The 15,536-nt window shown below is 39.0% G+C and overlaps 1 protein-coding gene across 1 annotated transcript in view; it reads right to left on the bottom strand.

Moving 5' to 3' along the window:
* Positions 1-12,846, bottom strand: part of LOC132142465 (immunoglobulin-like domain-containing receptor 2) — a 40,851-nt gene extending 28,005 nt beyond the window's left edge. The window contains exons 1-3 of the mRNA XM_059552356.1: positions 12,698-12,846; positions 3,338-3,670; positions 777-896 (exon numbers count right to left, since the gene is read on the bottom strand). Coding sequence (XP_059408339.1) covers positions 777-896; positions 3,338-3,670; positions 12,698-12,812 — 568 coding nt within the window. The 5' untranslated portion in view covers positions 12,813-12,846. The remainder of the gene's footprint in view (positions 1-776; positions 897-3,337; positions 3,671-12,697) is intronic.
* Between the last annotated feature and the right edge of the window lie 2,690 nt (positions 12,847-15,536).

Raw genomic sequence — 15,536 nt, 5'->3', positions numbered from 1 at the left:
ATCTTCTAAAATGGGCTGAATTGTCAAGGCAGATCTCTACAAACTAAATTCAGCTCTGGCTCTCCAGCTTCTAAACATCTAAGCAACCACTCTAAAAAGAGAATAACCCACACAGAACAGTGAATGGATGTGTCATGAACCGGCATAAATCAGGAATGCACTTCAGTTGTTCAAATGGTAAGTCAGAGCTCTTTATATTGCTCTAGATTTCACACTGTAAGACACAGAGTTGCCTCTCATTCCAATGGCAAAATAAAGCCATTTGAGGGAAGATCAGAGACTCCAAATAGACTGTAGATATCAGAGTCATTTCAGATATTGAGGATGATTTTGTGATCAAGACTGTTAAACATAATGAAATATTGATTATTACTAATACTGTTGATCTCTAACCGCAGACACATGAATACAACATTTCCACCATCAGTGGTTGATAAAAAAAGAAACAAAGACTGTCATGATTCTAAACACATGCTCATAGCATCTGTTTGCATGTGTGATTTTGATCAGCACAAACCCCGCAGAAGATTTTACTGCTCAACTCAATCACACAGTCAACAATCAGGAAAAGTTCAGGATGCTACACTAAGGTTAAGGCAGGTTACAGTTAGCATTTGTTTCAGTGTTGTGTAGGTTATCAGCACGGTCACGTATTAATTTTTAGGATGGGCTGCATCACAGGGTTTATTTTAACTGGTTTAAGAGAAAATCATGCCCAGTGTCTGGTCACTCATTTCCTGTTGTGTGTGTGTTTCCTGTGAGTGTTGTGCGCTCACCCAACACAAGAAGCTCCACATGTGCTTCATTCTGTCCCTCCAGATCATCAGAAATCACCACCTTACAGTAGTAAACACCACTGTCACCCCACTGCAGCTCACCTATGCGCAGGTCAGCCTCTGAGAGACAGAGAGACAGACATATATTGGTCAATCCAGAGTTAAAAACAGATGTTCATATGACAGGATTATCTAAATTACTGACCTTGACTGTTAAATTATATCCAATAATTAGCATAATGAAAACGTAAAGATGGTGACACAAACTAGAAAAAAAAAAAACGGTCTTTACATAAATAACAAATAAAAAAACAGAGGTGATGATTAACAAGAAGCTCATCCCACCACTACAATAACGACATGGACACTTTTAGATCAAATACACTTTTTAATGTGCATGAACTGTACTTTGTCAGAGGAAGGAGAGATATGATCATTCCTGCAGCCACTGGAGTGAGTAAACAGACTAATTTCAGGAACAGGAAACAGTCGGTACAATGAGCAGCACTTCCTGTGAGGAGGGAGAGACAAAATGCCATCCAGCCAGAGCCACATTAGATCATCGGTCACTAAACTCAAGCTCAGGCCACTTCTTGGCTAATTGGGTTTGGTTGTGATTTTATAGTCGCCTATGTGTATATTGCTGGACAATCAGAGGAATTGCATTAATTTGCATGTTAATATAGGCTCTCACTCAAACAGCAGAGCGTAATCATAGCAATGGCAAGTGGCAACTGGTTTGAATCCAGTAAAAATAATCAGATGGTTTGTGCCACTGCAAATGCAGCCTATGCATCTGCTAAGTCTGTGTATAATTTCAATGCACTATGTTTGTTGGTGAGCAGAGAATGAATTCACAGTAACATCATAATTCTGTTCTCAAATTGGTTTAAACACAAGGCAGTTCTGAGCGTCAGAGTGAGTGTAGAGATCCCTCCTACTTCTGACATCAGCCTGGTGTTCCCTAGACGCCTCAGACACAAATCCAACATACATACTGAAGTGCGCGGGATGCTCGCGGTGATTTCAGCTAAATGAGGACATATATACATGAACAACATCTCCAAAACTGTTCTGAGAGTCACTTCATGAGCATTTTACCATTTAATTTGAGTAAAACTAGCGTCATATCATATACACACAGAACTGTAAAGGTATTCATGTCGACAATCCGTCAGAATAAAAGTCTAGTTTAATTAGAAGAAATTTTTACCAGAAATATATTCCTATTTTTCAGTAGATTGTACACAGACTACTACTACTACTAGAATGAAACAGATATTTCTTCCATGTTTTAATTGTAATTGTAAATCCCCTTTGTTTACCAAAAAATAAAAAATAATGTTGGCTTTATCTTCAATAATTAAAAGATAAATTAAATGGATGTTATATGCCTTTATTTGATAACCAGAAAAATGTGAAATCGCAACACAGAATTTCTGAGGGGGAAAAAAACATTTCATAAGGCTATTTTAAGAATAAGTTGAATAAATGATGATGTATGCATTCAAATAATTAGACATGCTAAAACACAGAATTTGATTACAACATATGGTGTGAAAAAATTTAAATTCAAAAGGCCCTAAACATTGAATTTTTGTTAAACTTTTAATAAATTAATGTACAATTGTATAAGTTCCATTATTTTAATTAATTAGACATGCTTTTGATTAATAAATTTAATCTAACATTACAAAAAAAGTCCCAAAAATATAAAATGGAAAACAAAATTGAATCCAGAAAAATTAAAACAGAAAAAATGGAAAAAAAAAAAAAATGGATTTCATAGGGCCCTATATTATCAACTGTGAGCTCCTGTCTCACGTCTTCTATTCAAACTCAAAACAGCACTTACACAAGTGTGTGTGCAGCAAGATTACAAGTATCATTAAACTTATCAGCAATAGAGCACTAGAGACTGATATAACAGGATCAATATACTGCATTTGATGAGCTTTTCAATGGTCAAACTTACAGATGTACTGCTTACTAACATTTACAAGCTTAATTCAGCACACAAAAAAAGAACATTCTGTCATCATTTACACTCCCTCGTGCCATTCAAACATGTGTGACTTCTTTCATGTTTAGCAGAATATTCATGCTGCTCTGTATCATACAATTAAAGCACAAAACAAAATGGCCAAAAATAGCTCAGTTAAAGCATCATAACAGTTATCCATACCACTCATGCAATATTTTACAAGTTTTCTGAGGTCATATGATACTTTGCGTGAGGAACAGTTTCAAATTTAAGTTGTTATTTTATTTTATTTTAAAATTTCATTTGCATGTATAATGAGACACACAAGCTATTGACTGATGTAAAACACTGATGTGCCGTAATTCAACTGTTCTCCAATATGTACCTTATACAAATCATACGTCCTGTTATGATACTATCAAGGAGCATCATGGAGCTCAGCAGCCCCAGTACTTATCATGAACATTTTGTGTACCACAGAAGACAGAAACTCAAGCAAGTTTGGATCGACATGACGAGGAGTAAATGCTAATGGCTGTGCACCTCACGTATGCAAACTGAAATCACAGCAACTCACTGTTGATGAGGGAAATGTCACGGCCCTTGTAATATTCAGCGAGGGTGATGGACGATCCCTGTCCAGATGCCACAATGCGCACTGTCCGCCCGCTGTCCCCACAGTCCAGGTGAACAGAAGAGCCGAGCTCAGAGCCGTGGACAGCCAGCGTGTCAGGGAAGCGGAAGGCATCGCGGCTGCGATCACGGCAGTATGACTTGTACCACCACTGGATGACTGGAGTCTGAGAAGAGATGCTGGTGTAATGACATGGCAGAACCACTGACTGGAAAAGCATCGCAAAGCGGCGCTCATCACGAACTGAGACCTGCACGGCCTCACACCATGACACCGCTGAGACCAGGGCAGACAAGACAGAGAGAAAAACGAGATGACTGTGATTGATAGATAATGAGTGGAAAGACACATAACATGAAGAAATAATCACATAATATATGCGCTAACATCAATAAATTCTCTTTGATCATAAATAAACAATAAAAATGGTGAGGCATTGAGTGTGTTTCTGTCTGTTTTAAGATGCTCTTTAACTCCCTACACACTGTCATTATCATCATTACTGAGAGTGGCTGATTCAGCACAGTGTATGTATGTGTGTGTGCCCTGGTATTCCCTACATTATGGGAGTACCATAATGAACCCAGTGTTTCCCATTCATTAACTAGACTGTGGCGGCCCATAGTTTCACAATAAACCGAAGATATATTTATACTTTTCATATAACACAACCCTCTACGCACACCTTGGCAACATAATCGTCATTGGCTAGTAAAAAATGTTGTTATATATATATATATATATATATATATATATATATATATATATATTAGTGGTGCGCATAGATTAATCTCACTGTAATCCTGGAATTAATCTAGATTAAAATGGCTCATTTGAATTCTGCCAAAGGCATTCAGAATATGTGTGCTACCCAAATAACATAATGACTAAAAGTAAGTCTTTTAGAACGGGTTTCTCAAGCCAGGTGGTGCATTAGACCATGGGCTCATCTCCTGTTTACAAAATGCATCTCAAACTGCTTGAGAAAGCTGTAAACTAATTCCACATTGCACAAGGTCCAAACAACCTTACGCCTGTTTCACACATAATCCGTCTGCAGTGCGTATGCGTTTCGTATTTTTTTACACACCCATGTTATCAGATTCCAGCGTTCACGGGGTTACGCTCCGTCAGTGTGTTTTCTGGAGCGGTGCGTCTACAGCAGTGCAGCGATCGTTTACGTACCGAGTAGCGGACTGCACAATGAGTATGAGTCCATTCAGCACCACATACGTAACGCACACGGATTGCATACGCACTGCAGATGGATTATGTGTGTTTAGTATAGACCCAGCTCTCAACCCAACTTTGAGAATAGATTAACGGCGATATATTTTTATCGCCCGATAAGAGTCTCCCGTTATCGCATGTTAACGCCGATAACGGCCCACCACTAATATATATATATATATATATATATATATATATATATATATATATATATATATACAGTACAGACCAAAAGTTTGGAAACACCTTCTCATTCAAAGAGTTTTCTTTATTTTCATGACAATGAAAATTGTAGATTCACACTGAAGGCATCAAAACTATGAATTAACACATGTGGAATTATACATAACAAAAAAGGGTGAAACAACTGAAAATATGTCATATTCTAGGTTCTTCAAAGTAGCCACCTTTTGCTTTGATTACTGCTTTGCACACTCTTGGCATTCTCTTGATGAGCTTTAAGAGGTAGTCACCTGAAATGGTCTTCCAACAGCCTTGAAGGAGTTCCCAGAGATGCTTAGCACTTGTTGGCCCTTTTGCCTTCACTCTGCGGTCCAGCTCACACCAAACCATCTTGATTGGGTTCAGGTCTGGTGACCGTGGAGGCCAGGTCCTCTGGCGCAGCACCCCATCACTCTCCTTCTTGGTCAAATAGCCCTTACAGCCCTGGAGGTGTGTTTGGGGTCATTGTCCTGTTGAAAAATAAATGATGGTCCAACTAAACGCAAACCGGATGGAATAGCATGCCGCTGCAAGATGCTGTGGTAGCCATGCTGGTTCAGTATGCCTTCAGTTTTGAATAAATCCCCAACAGTGTCACCAGCAAAGCACCCCCACACCATCACACCTCCTCCTCCATGCTTCACGGTGGGAACCAGGCATGTAGAGTCCATCCGTTCACCTTTTCTGCGTCGCACAAAGACACGGTGGTTGGAACCAAAAATCTCAAATTTGGACTCATCAGACCAAAGCACAGATTTCCACTGGTCTAATGTCCATTCTTTGTGTTCTTTAGCCCAAACAAGTCTCTTCTGCTTTTTGCCTTTCTTTAGCAGTGGTTTCCTAGCAGATATTCTACCATAAAGGCCTGATTCACACAGTCTCCTCTTAACAGTTGTTCTAGAGATGTGTCTGCTGCTAGAACTCCGTGTGCCATTGACCTGGTCTCTAATCTGAGCTGCTGTTAACCTGCGATTTCTGAGGCTGGTGACTCGGATGAACTTATCCTCCGCAGCAGAGGTGACTCTTGGTCTTCCTTTCCTGGGGCAGTCCGCATGTGAGCCAGGTTCTTTGTAGCGCTTGATGGTTTTTGTGACTGCACTTGGGGACACTTTCAAAGTTTTCCCAATTTTTCGGACTGACTGACCTTCATTTCTTAATGATGGCAACTTGTTTTCCTGTACTTAGCTGCTTTTTTCTTGCCATAATAAAAGAATTCTAACAGTCTATTCAGTAGGACTATCAGCTGTGTATCAGCCTGACTTCTGCACAACACAACTGATGGTCCCAACCCCATTTATAAGGCAAGAAATCACACTTATTAAACCTGACAGTGCAAACCTGTGAAGTGAAAAACATTTCAGGTGACTACCTCTTAAAGCTCATCAAGAGAATGCCAAGAGTGTGCAAAGCAGTAATCAAAGCAAAAGGTGGCTACTTTGAAGAACCTACAATATGACATATTTTCAGTTGTTTCACACTTTTTTGTTATATATATAATTCCACATGTGTTAATTCATAGTTTTGATGCCTTCAGTGTGAATCTACAATTTTCATTGTCATGAAAATAAAGAAAACTCTTTGAATGAGAAGGTGTGTCCAAACTTTTGGTCTGTACTGTGTATATATATATATATATATATATATATATATATATATATATATATATATATATATATATATATATATATATAGTAGGTTGACAACCAAAATGGGTATTACTGCCACGCGTACCGCGGCGTTAACTGCAAGTCAGTTGGGTGTTAAAATCATTCGCGCAACTACCGCCAGGTGGTGCAAAGGGACGGATTGTGAACTGAATGTAATTGTAAAATGAAAGGAAGACGTAAAACAACAATAACATTATAATATACATCACAACAGACACAGAAGAGAAGTCAATGCTGAATAAAGTCGTAGTTTTTGCTATTTTTGGACCAAAATTTATTTTCAATGCTTCAAAAATTCTAACTGACCCTCTGATGTCACATGGACTACTTTGATGATGTTTTTCTTACCTTTCTAGACATGGACAGTATACACACAGTTTCAATGGAGGGACTGAGAGCTCTCGGACTAAATCTAAAATATCTTAAACTGTGTTCCGAAGATAAACGGAGGTCTCACTGGTTTGGAACGAAATGAGGGTGAGTTATTAATTACATAATTTTGATTATTGGGTGAACTAACCCTTTAATGATAGAACTTTAGTGATTAGAACTAAAACTTGGTAAACATGTATGAATGCATATTTGTAATTTTAACTGAACTTAAGACTGGTGGTGATACTTAAGATATTTTTGGTCATTTGGGGTTTCTGTAAAAAAAAAATATATAGCCTAGTAATAGATCATATGAATTATTATTAAAAGATAATACTAGGGCTGCACGATATGAGGAAAAGCTGCGATGTGCGATAACATTGTTTAATATTGCGATGACGATATGACTTGCGATAAATATTCAAATGTGAATGTTAGCTATACTGTTCCCATGTCAGTGCTTTAATTGGTTATTTGCAAACCTAAACATTGAATAGCCTATTTCCACTGAATAAAGAAACAAAATAGATCATTTTTGACATGCTTTTATTGAACAAATTGCACATAAATGAAGCATTATAACTATAAAAAAAATAACGTTCAATTTCCCCTGCTCCTTTTAGATTATTTTCTTGTAAACTCAACAAAAAGATCTCTCTTTAAACAAAACAAATGTGGGGAAAATAACTGCAAACTAAAAACGAAAATTTTAAATAACTGTATGGCTCATAAAATCAGCAAAAAAAGATCTGCCCCTTAGGACAAGTTACTGCCTTGGCCATCTCTTTAGGACAAGTTCTTGGCCAAGAAAACCAGCATGTTAACTTTGCTAGGCTTCAAACATGTTCGTTGACATGTTACTACATTCCCTGAAGTGCTGAAGAGCCTCTCGGAGGGAGAACTAGTTGCAGGTATTCAAAGATACTTCAGAGCAAGTTTGGTCAGCTTAGGGTAGGTGACCTGGTGGAGTTTCCACCAGGCCAAAGGGTCGGCTTCACTGTGAATGGTGGGGGAGAACAAGTAGCTGTTAAGTTCAGCTTCAACAGCTTGCTCTAGATGCATGAAAGATGCTGTTGGAGTGGGGCTTGGATTTGTTTTGAGCAAACTGCCCAATGATCGCTTTGTTTTTTTTTCGCTGGGTGGCTCCATGGTCTGGGCCTCTGTGTTCTCAGAACGTGTCCCTTCCTTCTGTGCAGAGTCTTTCATTTCTGACATGATCCTGCTCTTGATGTCCTCAACGTTTTTAACTGCTGATGTAGGTGACCTTGAACCTGGGGTCCATGAAGGATGCGATGTCCAGAAGTTCTTGTGTTCCTGGGTCATCATACTTTGTATTCATGTAATCCAGGATTTTCACTTTAATGGACTTGGTTAAATCTGTGTCATCTTCCTTTTCTACAAGGACCGATGTCTTTAAAAGATGAAGGACGGGTTTCACATATGAAACACTGACATAGATTTCCCCGGAAAGAGCATCAGTAAATTCCTGCAAAGGGCGTAATGCCAGGTTTACAGACTCTAGTACATCCAGGTCCTGCCAGGAGGGAACCAGATGCCGTGTTTTACGGTCTGCTGAGAGGACATCAGAAATGGCCCGCCGCTGCTCCAAGACCCTCTCAATCATCTTTTGTCTTGAGCCCCACCTAGTTGGACATTCTGTGATGAGTGAGTGCTCAGGGAGGTTGTGCTCCTGTTGTGCTTTTTTCAGTGCCGTCTTCTGTTTCCAGCTGTGGGAAAAATGTCCCAACAATTTTTTGCACAGCCCAGCAGCACGGTCAATGCGGCTGTCATCCTTAACAGCATTTCCTGGAAAGAGGATAAGAAATAAATTGTCACAAACTATTCAAACTACCAGTAAACATTGTAGCCAATTATTTAATTATTAATAATTTAACTAAATTACATTTTATAGTAATATAATTATTTTAACAAAGTAATTTCAATTTCAAATGCTGCATAATTAACTAAAATTCTTACACAGTGATAATCCTGTTAACGTTAGATAAATGCTGACCATGCAGTGGGGAAATACAACTTACAACAAGTGCTCAGAGTTTCCTATTGTTTATAATAAAATAATACTTGCATTAGCCTAATAGTAACTTAGCATTTATTACATGGCTCAGACCGTATATGAAAAACAGATCGTTGCTATGGATACACTTCTGTTTAGCAAAAGCAATACACTTATTTTTAAATCAATAAACTTCTTTTTAAATTAATATTTTGTGTCAAATTATTTATTTGGAAGGTAGCCATGTAATAAGCGGGATAATGTAGAGCGAATCTGTTTGTTATGCAGCGAATACAATGCCTTCATGCTGATTAGGACTAACGTTAACTTTAGCTGCTATTATAACAACCGCCTCGCTCTATCCCTTACGTAACTTAAAGCAAATATTATCATCACACTTACCAATAGCAAGATGCAGCCTATGGCCAAAGCACTGAAGTCTGACCCAGTGGTTGAGTTCTGTTGCTTTCACAACGTTTGCCCCGTTGTCGGTAGTAATGCAAACCAGCTGCTCTTCCCGCAAATGCCAGCTGGCCAAAGCATCACTTAATCCACAGGCAATGTTTTCTGCGTTGTGCTGCCCGGGGAAATAGGATGTCTGTAGACATCGCGTTTTCAGTTCAAAGTCTTGATCCAAAAAGTGCACAGTGAGGCTGATGTAGGGCTCTATCGTTCGACTGGACCAAAGATCTGTAGTACACGCGTAGTGTTCAACTTGACTCAGTTCCGATTCCACAGTCTCCCTGCATGCGTCATACATTTTTGGAATGGCGATTTGCGAAAAATAGGTCCGTGATGGAATCTGGTATCTTCGGTCCAAACTACCAGGCTCACAAAACCACCTTTGGTTACTGTGTTTATCGGCATCATGTCTTTCGCCAAATAACGCGTTATTGCCGCTGTGATTTCTCTGTGGCGTTTAGATGTTGTTTCATAAGGAGTCACGCTCGCAAAACTTTGAGAAATTGACTGCTGTTGTAACGTTAGTGATGGCAAAGTTTTAGATTTGCTACTCGGATTTTTTGGTTTTGTTGTTTGGCTAGTTTTAAATTGTTCGTGTAGGTCTTTATGGTTGTATTGCAGGTGGTGATGGAGGTTGGTCGTGTTTCCTCTTGAAGTTGCCACTACTGTTCGGCATGTTCGGCACAGTACCTGTGTTTGTAGCACGTCATCCCTCCTAAATCCAAAATATTTCCAGATATCTGAAGTGCTGTTCTTTTTCACTATCAATTCTTCGTCAACCACCACCTCACTCTCTCCTTCCTCCGCCATCGTATAACACACCGTGCAGACTCGCAACTAAATTGACAGCTGTCAGCCACTTTCCCGGGGCTTCATCTGATTGGCCAAATAGCATGAACGCGCCAGCCATGTCTTCAGATCTAAACGTGATAGGTCAAACGTTTATTACATGCGCTTAGGGCATGTAATAAACTGTTTTCCCTTATTCATCGTGTCAGGCTGTCTGCTGCGATGTGTTCATCGCGCAAGTTTATATCGCGATGACGATGAAAATTCTATGTATCGTTCAGCCCTAGATAATACTACTACCATACTAACAATATACAATGCACTACAGATTGATGAGCTGCTGGGGTTCATGAATGTTAATCACGTTGTCTGTGTTCGGTGAAACTGATTTGCTGAAATCAAAACAGGGACGGTAATAGATGAGTTGACATTTGCGCATTAGCTCCGCCCATTACCGGAGGTTACCATATCTTCAGCTTGTTCTAAAAAGCTGAATAATTCTAAACGAACTCCATTATTTTGACGGGAAAATACAACAAAGAATATAGTTTACATGTAGCGCATCGATTCAGCGTGGAGAGTCTCGCTCTCTCTCTGTGCATGTGTGTGAAACAGCGCTATCAGCAAAGCGACAGCAAGTCGTGCACCTTCACACAGAGTTTACAGTGCGTCAAATATAGGCGCGTTGTGCGTCCATTGAGATTAACTGAAAAAGTACAGATCACTTCATGGAGAATGAAACTCTTAAAGCCTAAGTCAGTGCTCAGCGAGTGAAAATATATCTGTGCAAATCTTATAATAGACTCGAACACGCACACTGGTGAGTAAAACCTAAAAATTTATTAGCCAATGGCTAACGATAGACATCATTTAGTCGCCCAGAGTAAAATTTAGTCGCATATGCGAGTGATTTACTCACAATGTAGAGGGTTGTAACATAGAAGGCAACCAGTAACATAGAAGTGTTTCACGCCATTGCTTTGGCAAGTATCCGTCAAAAGAATTAAACCGAAATTGTAATATGATGTATCAAGTCTGTTTGTGCTGCTTGTTTTAAAGTGTAGCACGTACATTGCGCACACGATCAGCTAATGATATGGTGTTTTCCGCATCTCAGAGCGGCTCCGTTCACATTGGCTACGTTTACATGCAACCAAATAATGGAAATGCCTCTTTTGAAATGTGTTTTATTGGTTTTGTCTTATCACACCAGGAGATGGCATCACAGTGTGTTAGGGGCGTTCTGTCACACGCATGAGGCATTCAGCCAATCACTGCATAGCTGGCCAATCAGCATACACAAAAAAGTAAAAATCTACGAATTTCAGAAAGGCGGGGGATAGAGGAGCAACAATAATGTACATTTTGTGGAAAATAATGTGTTTTTTTAACCTTAAACTGCATAAACATATTGCATTACACCAAATACACAAAATAATGTTCTTTTTAGCAACATCATATGACTTTAAATGTCTCCTCTGAACTTCTGAATATCTGCTATCAATCTAGTCGGTCAACACAAGAGCTCTTCTCAGATTGTGGTGGGTTTATAAAGTAACACACCCAGAAACAGCTGGTTTAAATATTTAAGATTCAGACAGACAGACAGAAAGACAGACAGAGAGAAGCAGGCAGGGAGTGTTCACTGGTAAGGGAGCAGGAGATCATGTGTTTGATAAGAAGGGTCTTTATATGTATGTGGATTTTGTTTAACCTCAAAAAACTGGGAATCAAATTAAACTGCTATTAATGTGTTCTGTTAGTTCTGTTACAAAATGCATTATATTGATCAATTCATAATGTCTTGTTTTTTTTATCTGTCTATCTGTCTGCTGTGGATTCTTAAAAGTCATGTGATGAAAAACACGCAAAGAAAAACGGACACAAATTTCTTAAAAGTAAATCTTGCAGCGTATCAGAACTGAGCTGGCAACTGAAAAGTTTGGTACAAATTTCACGGTATCTCACTAGCAGAGCTGCAGTGCATTTGCAGTGTAGATAAGGGTTAAAGAAGCTCTGCTCTTGATTATAGAGGGTTTAGACATAATTACATTACATCTTTAGAGTGTCGCAAGTTAAGGTCAGAAACACATTGAGGTGTATCTGCTCTGTAAGCAGTTTTAGACCGTTACCGTGGTAGTCGAACAACTGCTGTAAACAGCTTTATTTTTTTCAGTTGATCATTTAATATCGTTAGGCCAAACGTTGTATGTCGGTCAGTGAACGCAGCTGTTATATTCATATTACGTATTTCGCTCTATATTAAACGCGCTCAACATCATCAGTGACTAACTTGACCTAAATAAACCAAAAACCTTGAACGTGAATCACATGAAGTGAAAGTGTTGATAAAGATCATACGTCGCATTTACTGTAAATACAACTGCTAAACGTAGATTTACTGATACTAACGTTAAATTAGTAGTTAACAAAGAATCCTAAATCAAAGTTGGTTAAGTTTCTAAACCGCAATGGATGTGAACAGTTAAAGGACTGAAAACAAGCTGCTGCTGCTCAACTTCTCCAAACTCTCAGAAAGTGACGCACCTGTGAATGCCATGAGTGAAATCCAGCATCTGGTGAGAGAAATTACTTTAAACCGCTCCGTTTTGTGAGCCATCGCAAAATCTCTGCCGTGTTTTTCTCGCGTTTTTTTCTTCATGTTCTATCCGTTTGTTCTGCGTCTCGTGAGTAACGGGTCTGAGGAAAAGGAGACGCGCGCCGCCCTCAGCGCGGTCACGCTTTACCGACCACAACACAAACATTACTCACGTTCATTATTTCATTGATGGCTTTCCTTTTTTTTTTTAAACCACAGCAAACCGGTTAAAATGTTAACGCTAGTCATGTTTGTCTAAAGTATTAAGTTTAATATTACACGTATCAATGATTTCGCCTGCTGTTTTCATCAATGTAGCTGTAAGTGTCATTGAAAGGATTCGTGCATAAAGTTGATTATTGTTCAGAAAAAGGGGGAATATTTTTGTTGGATATTATTATTATTAATGACAGTGTTGTCATTGAGGAGTTACAGTGAAAACTCGCCCAGCCGAGCGCCGGTGAGAAGCTCGAGTTGAAGACGGCAGCTACAGTGGGTCGCGGTACCGAGATACACCACAAGGTGGCGCCATTACACCAGCTCATCGCTCCCTATCAACAGAGCTCAGTCAATAAAAGTAAATCAAAATGAAGTAAAGTAGAAAATAAGTAAAAGACTGTGCTAAATGGAAGTAAGAGTGGTTTAAGCCAAGTTAAACTTAACTAAAGTTATTTCATAGCACATTTGCTTAAAAGTTCTTGATATCTACTTCATTTTATGGTTATCTTTTGTTTTCATTACTGAAGTTGTTGTGCATTTTGTTTTAAGTTAAAAGTATTGAAAGTTTATTCAAGCTATAAGTTAACATAGCCTGCTGATTAAGAAGTTAATTATAATCAAAGGTTTACACAAAACAATAGTAATCTTAATGCAATATTTAAGGCACATATCCACTAATCTACATACCACTGCATATTTAAATTTACACTGAGTTAACAATTACATCTGACTAGACATACAAAATGAGTGATGAAACCAATGAAAAGAACTGCTCTGAACCAACTACTCAACCTAAAGCAAAGACTCGCAAGAGCGAAAGAACAAGAACATTAACCGAAAAGGGAAAAGAGCTTCAAGAAGACAAGCTCAAAGCTCTCAATCGCAGATACAAGGTTGTTTATGAAAAAATGGAGATATGAGGCAAGATTAAGTAAAGTAATACTGACTGAAACAGCCACTGAGAGTGAGTTAACCGAATTGATAGATAATGTTAATATCTCTTGCCGGAATGTACAAGCCATATACAATGAGATCCGTCAGATACAAGCTCCTGATCCAGATATGAGATGCAAAGTAGATGCATGTACGTCCCTTTCAGATTTCATTGTTAAAAGGGCTAAAAAATGGCTAGAAGGACATGCTGAAGAAGACAAAGAGCCATGGCCAGGTGTTGGATCATGCTTGGAGTCAGAAAGATCCAAATCAAGGTCAGAGTCAGAAAGATCCGAATCAAAGTCAAAGTCACAAAGATCAAATTGTAACTCAGTTCTCTCAAGTGCGCAGTCAATTAAAAGAGTGGAAGCAGCAGCCGATGCAGCAGCATCTCAAGAAACATTGGCTGTTATGGAGGAACAAAGCAAGTACACTACAAAAATTAGAAGTTGAAACCAAACAATGTGAACTAGAAAATTTGATAAGACAGCAAGCAATGGAAGAGCAGCGGAGGAAACTTGAACGTTTGGAAGAAATCAAAAGGTTGAATGCTGCCAAGGCCAGAGTAAGAATCTACAATGTGGCTGAAAACAACTATGAGAGCTGCAGCTTGCCGTGCAGCAATAAACTGGTGAGTGAATGTCATGCAGTTCCTGTCACACCACTCACACTCTTCCAAGCTCCAAATGCCACAAGTTCTGCATTTACCCCACTCGCTAATACAGTAATCACAAGTCAAGCTCTCAAAGCCTCAAGTCCACCATTCATTCCTCAAGCAACACCAGTCCCAACAGCTGTCACACAACTTCAGCAAAACTCAGATTTGGTCAGCATATTGGCAAAAGCTATAAGTGCTAATCGTCTTCCAACTCCAGAACCGGCATTGTTCACTGGAGATCCCTTAAAGTTTAAGGACTGGCAGTCGTCATTCGAAACCTTAATCGACAGAAAAAACATTCCCAAAAAAGAGAGACTCTACTATACCTCAGAAAGTACCTTGGTGGGCCTGCAAAAAAGGCAGTTAAAGGATTTCTCCTGGTAGGCACAGATGAAGCATATGACTCCGCTTGGCAATTGCTGGAAAAGAGATTTAGTGATCCCTTCACCATCGGAATGTGTTTCAGGGACAAGTTCCATAGTTGGCCTAAAATAAACTCTAAAGATGGATGTGAGTTGAGAGAATTTGCAGACTTCCTTAAAAGTTGTGAAGCCGCAATGCCACATATAAAGACGCTGGAAGTTCTCAATGATTGTATGGATAGTCAAAGGATCTTGCTGAAACTACCAGATTGGCTTGTGTCTAGATGGAACCGAAAAGCGAAGGAGATGAGACAAACCAATGGAGATTACCCAGATTTCCAGACATTTGTGGAATTCATGTCAACAGAAGCAGACTTAGCTTGTGACCCCATAACATCAATACAAGCACTCAAACGTTTGGAAGCTGATAAATCAAAACACTCAAGAAAACAAGTCACTCAAGCCAAAACTCTAATAAAAACCTCAAGTAACTCAAGTCACAATGTTGTTACATGCATATTTTGCAAGAAAACTGGTCACTCTCTCAACAAATGTCGCAAGTTTGTAGAAAAGGCTGTTTAAGATCGTGTCAAGTTTGTACAAACAGAAAAGCTT

This window comes from Carassius carassius, chromosome 6 (assembly GCF_963082965.1).
Source record: "Carassius carassius chromosome 6, fCarCar2.1, whole genome shotgun sequence".
NCBI lineage: Eukaryota > Metazoa > Chordata > Actinopteri > Cypriniformes > Cyprinidae > Carassius > Carassius carassius.
This window is presented reverse-complemented; position numbering and strand designations above follow the sequence as displayed.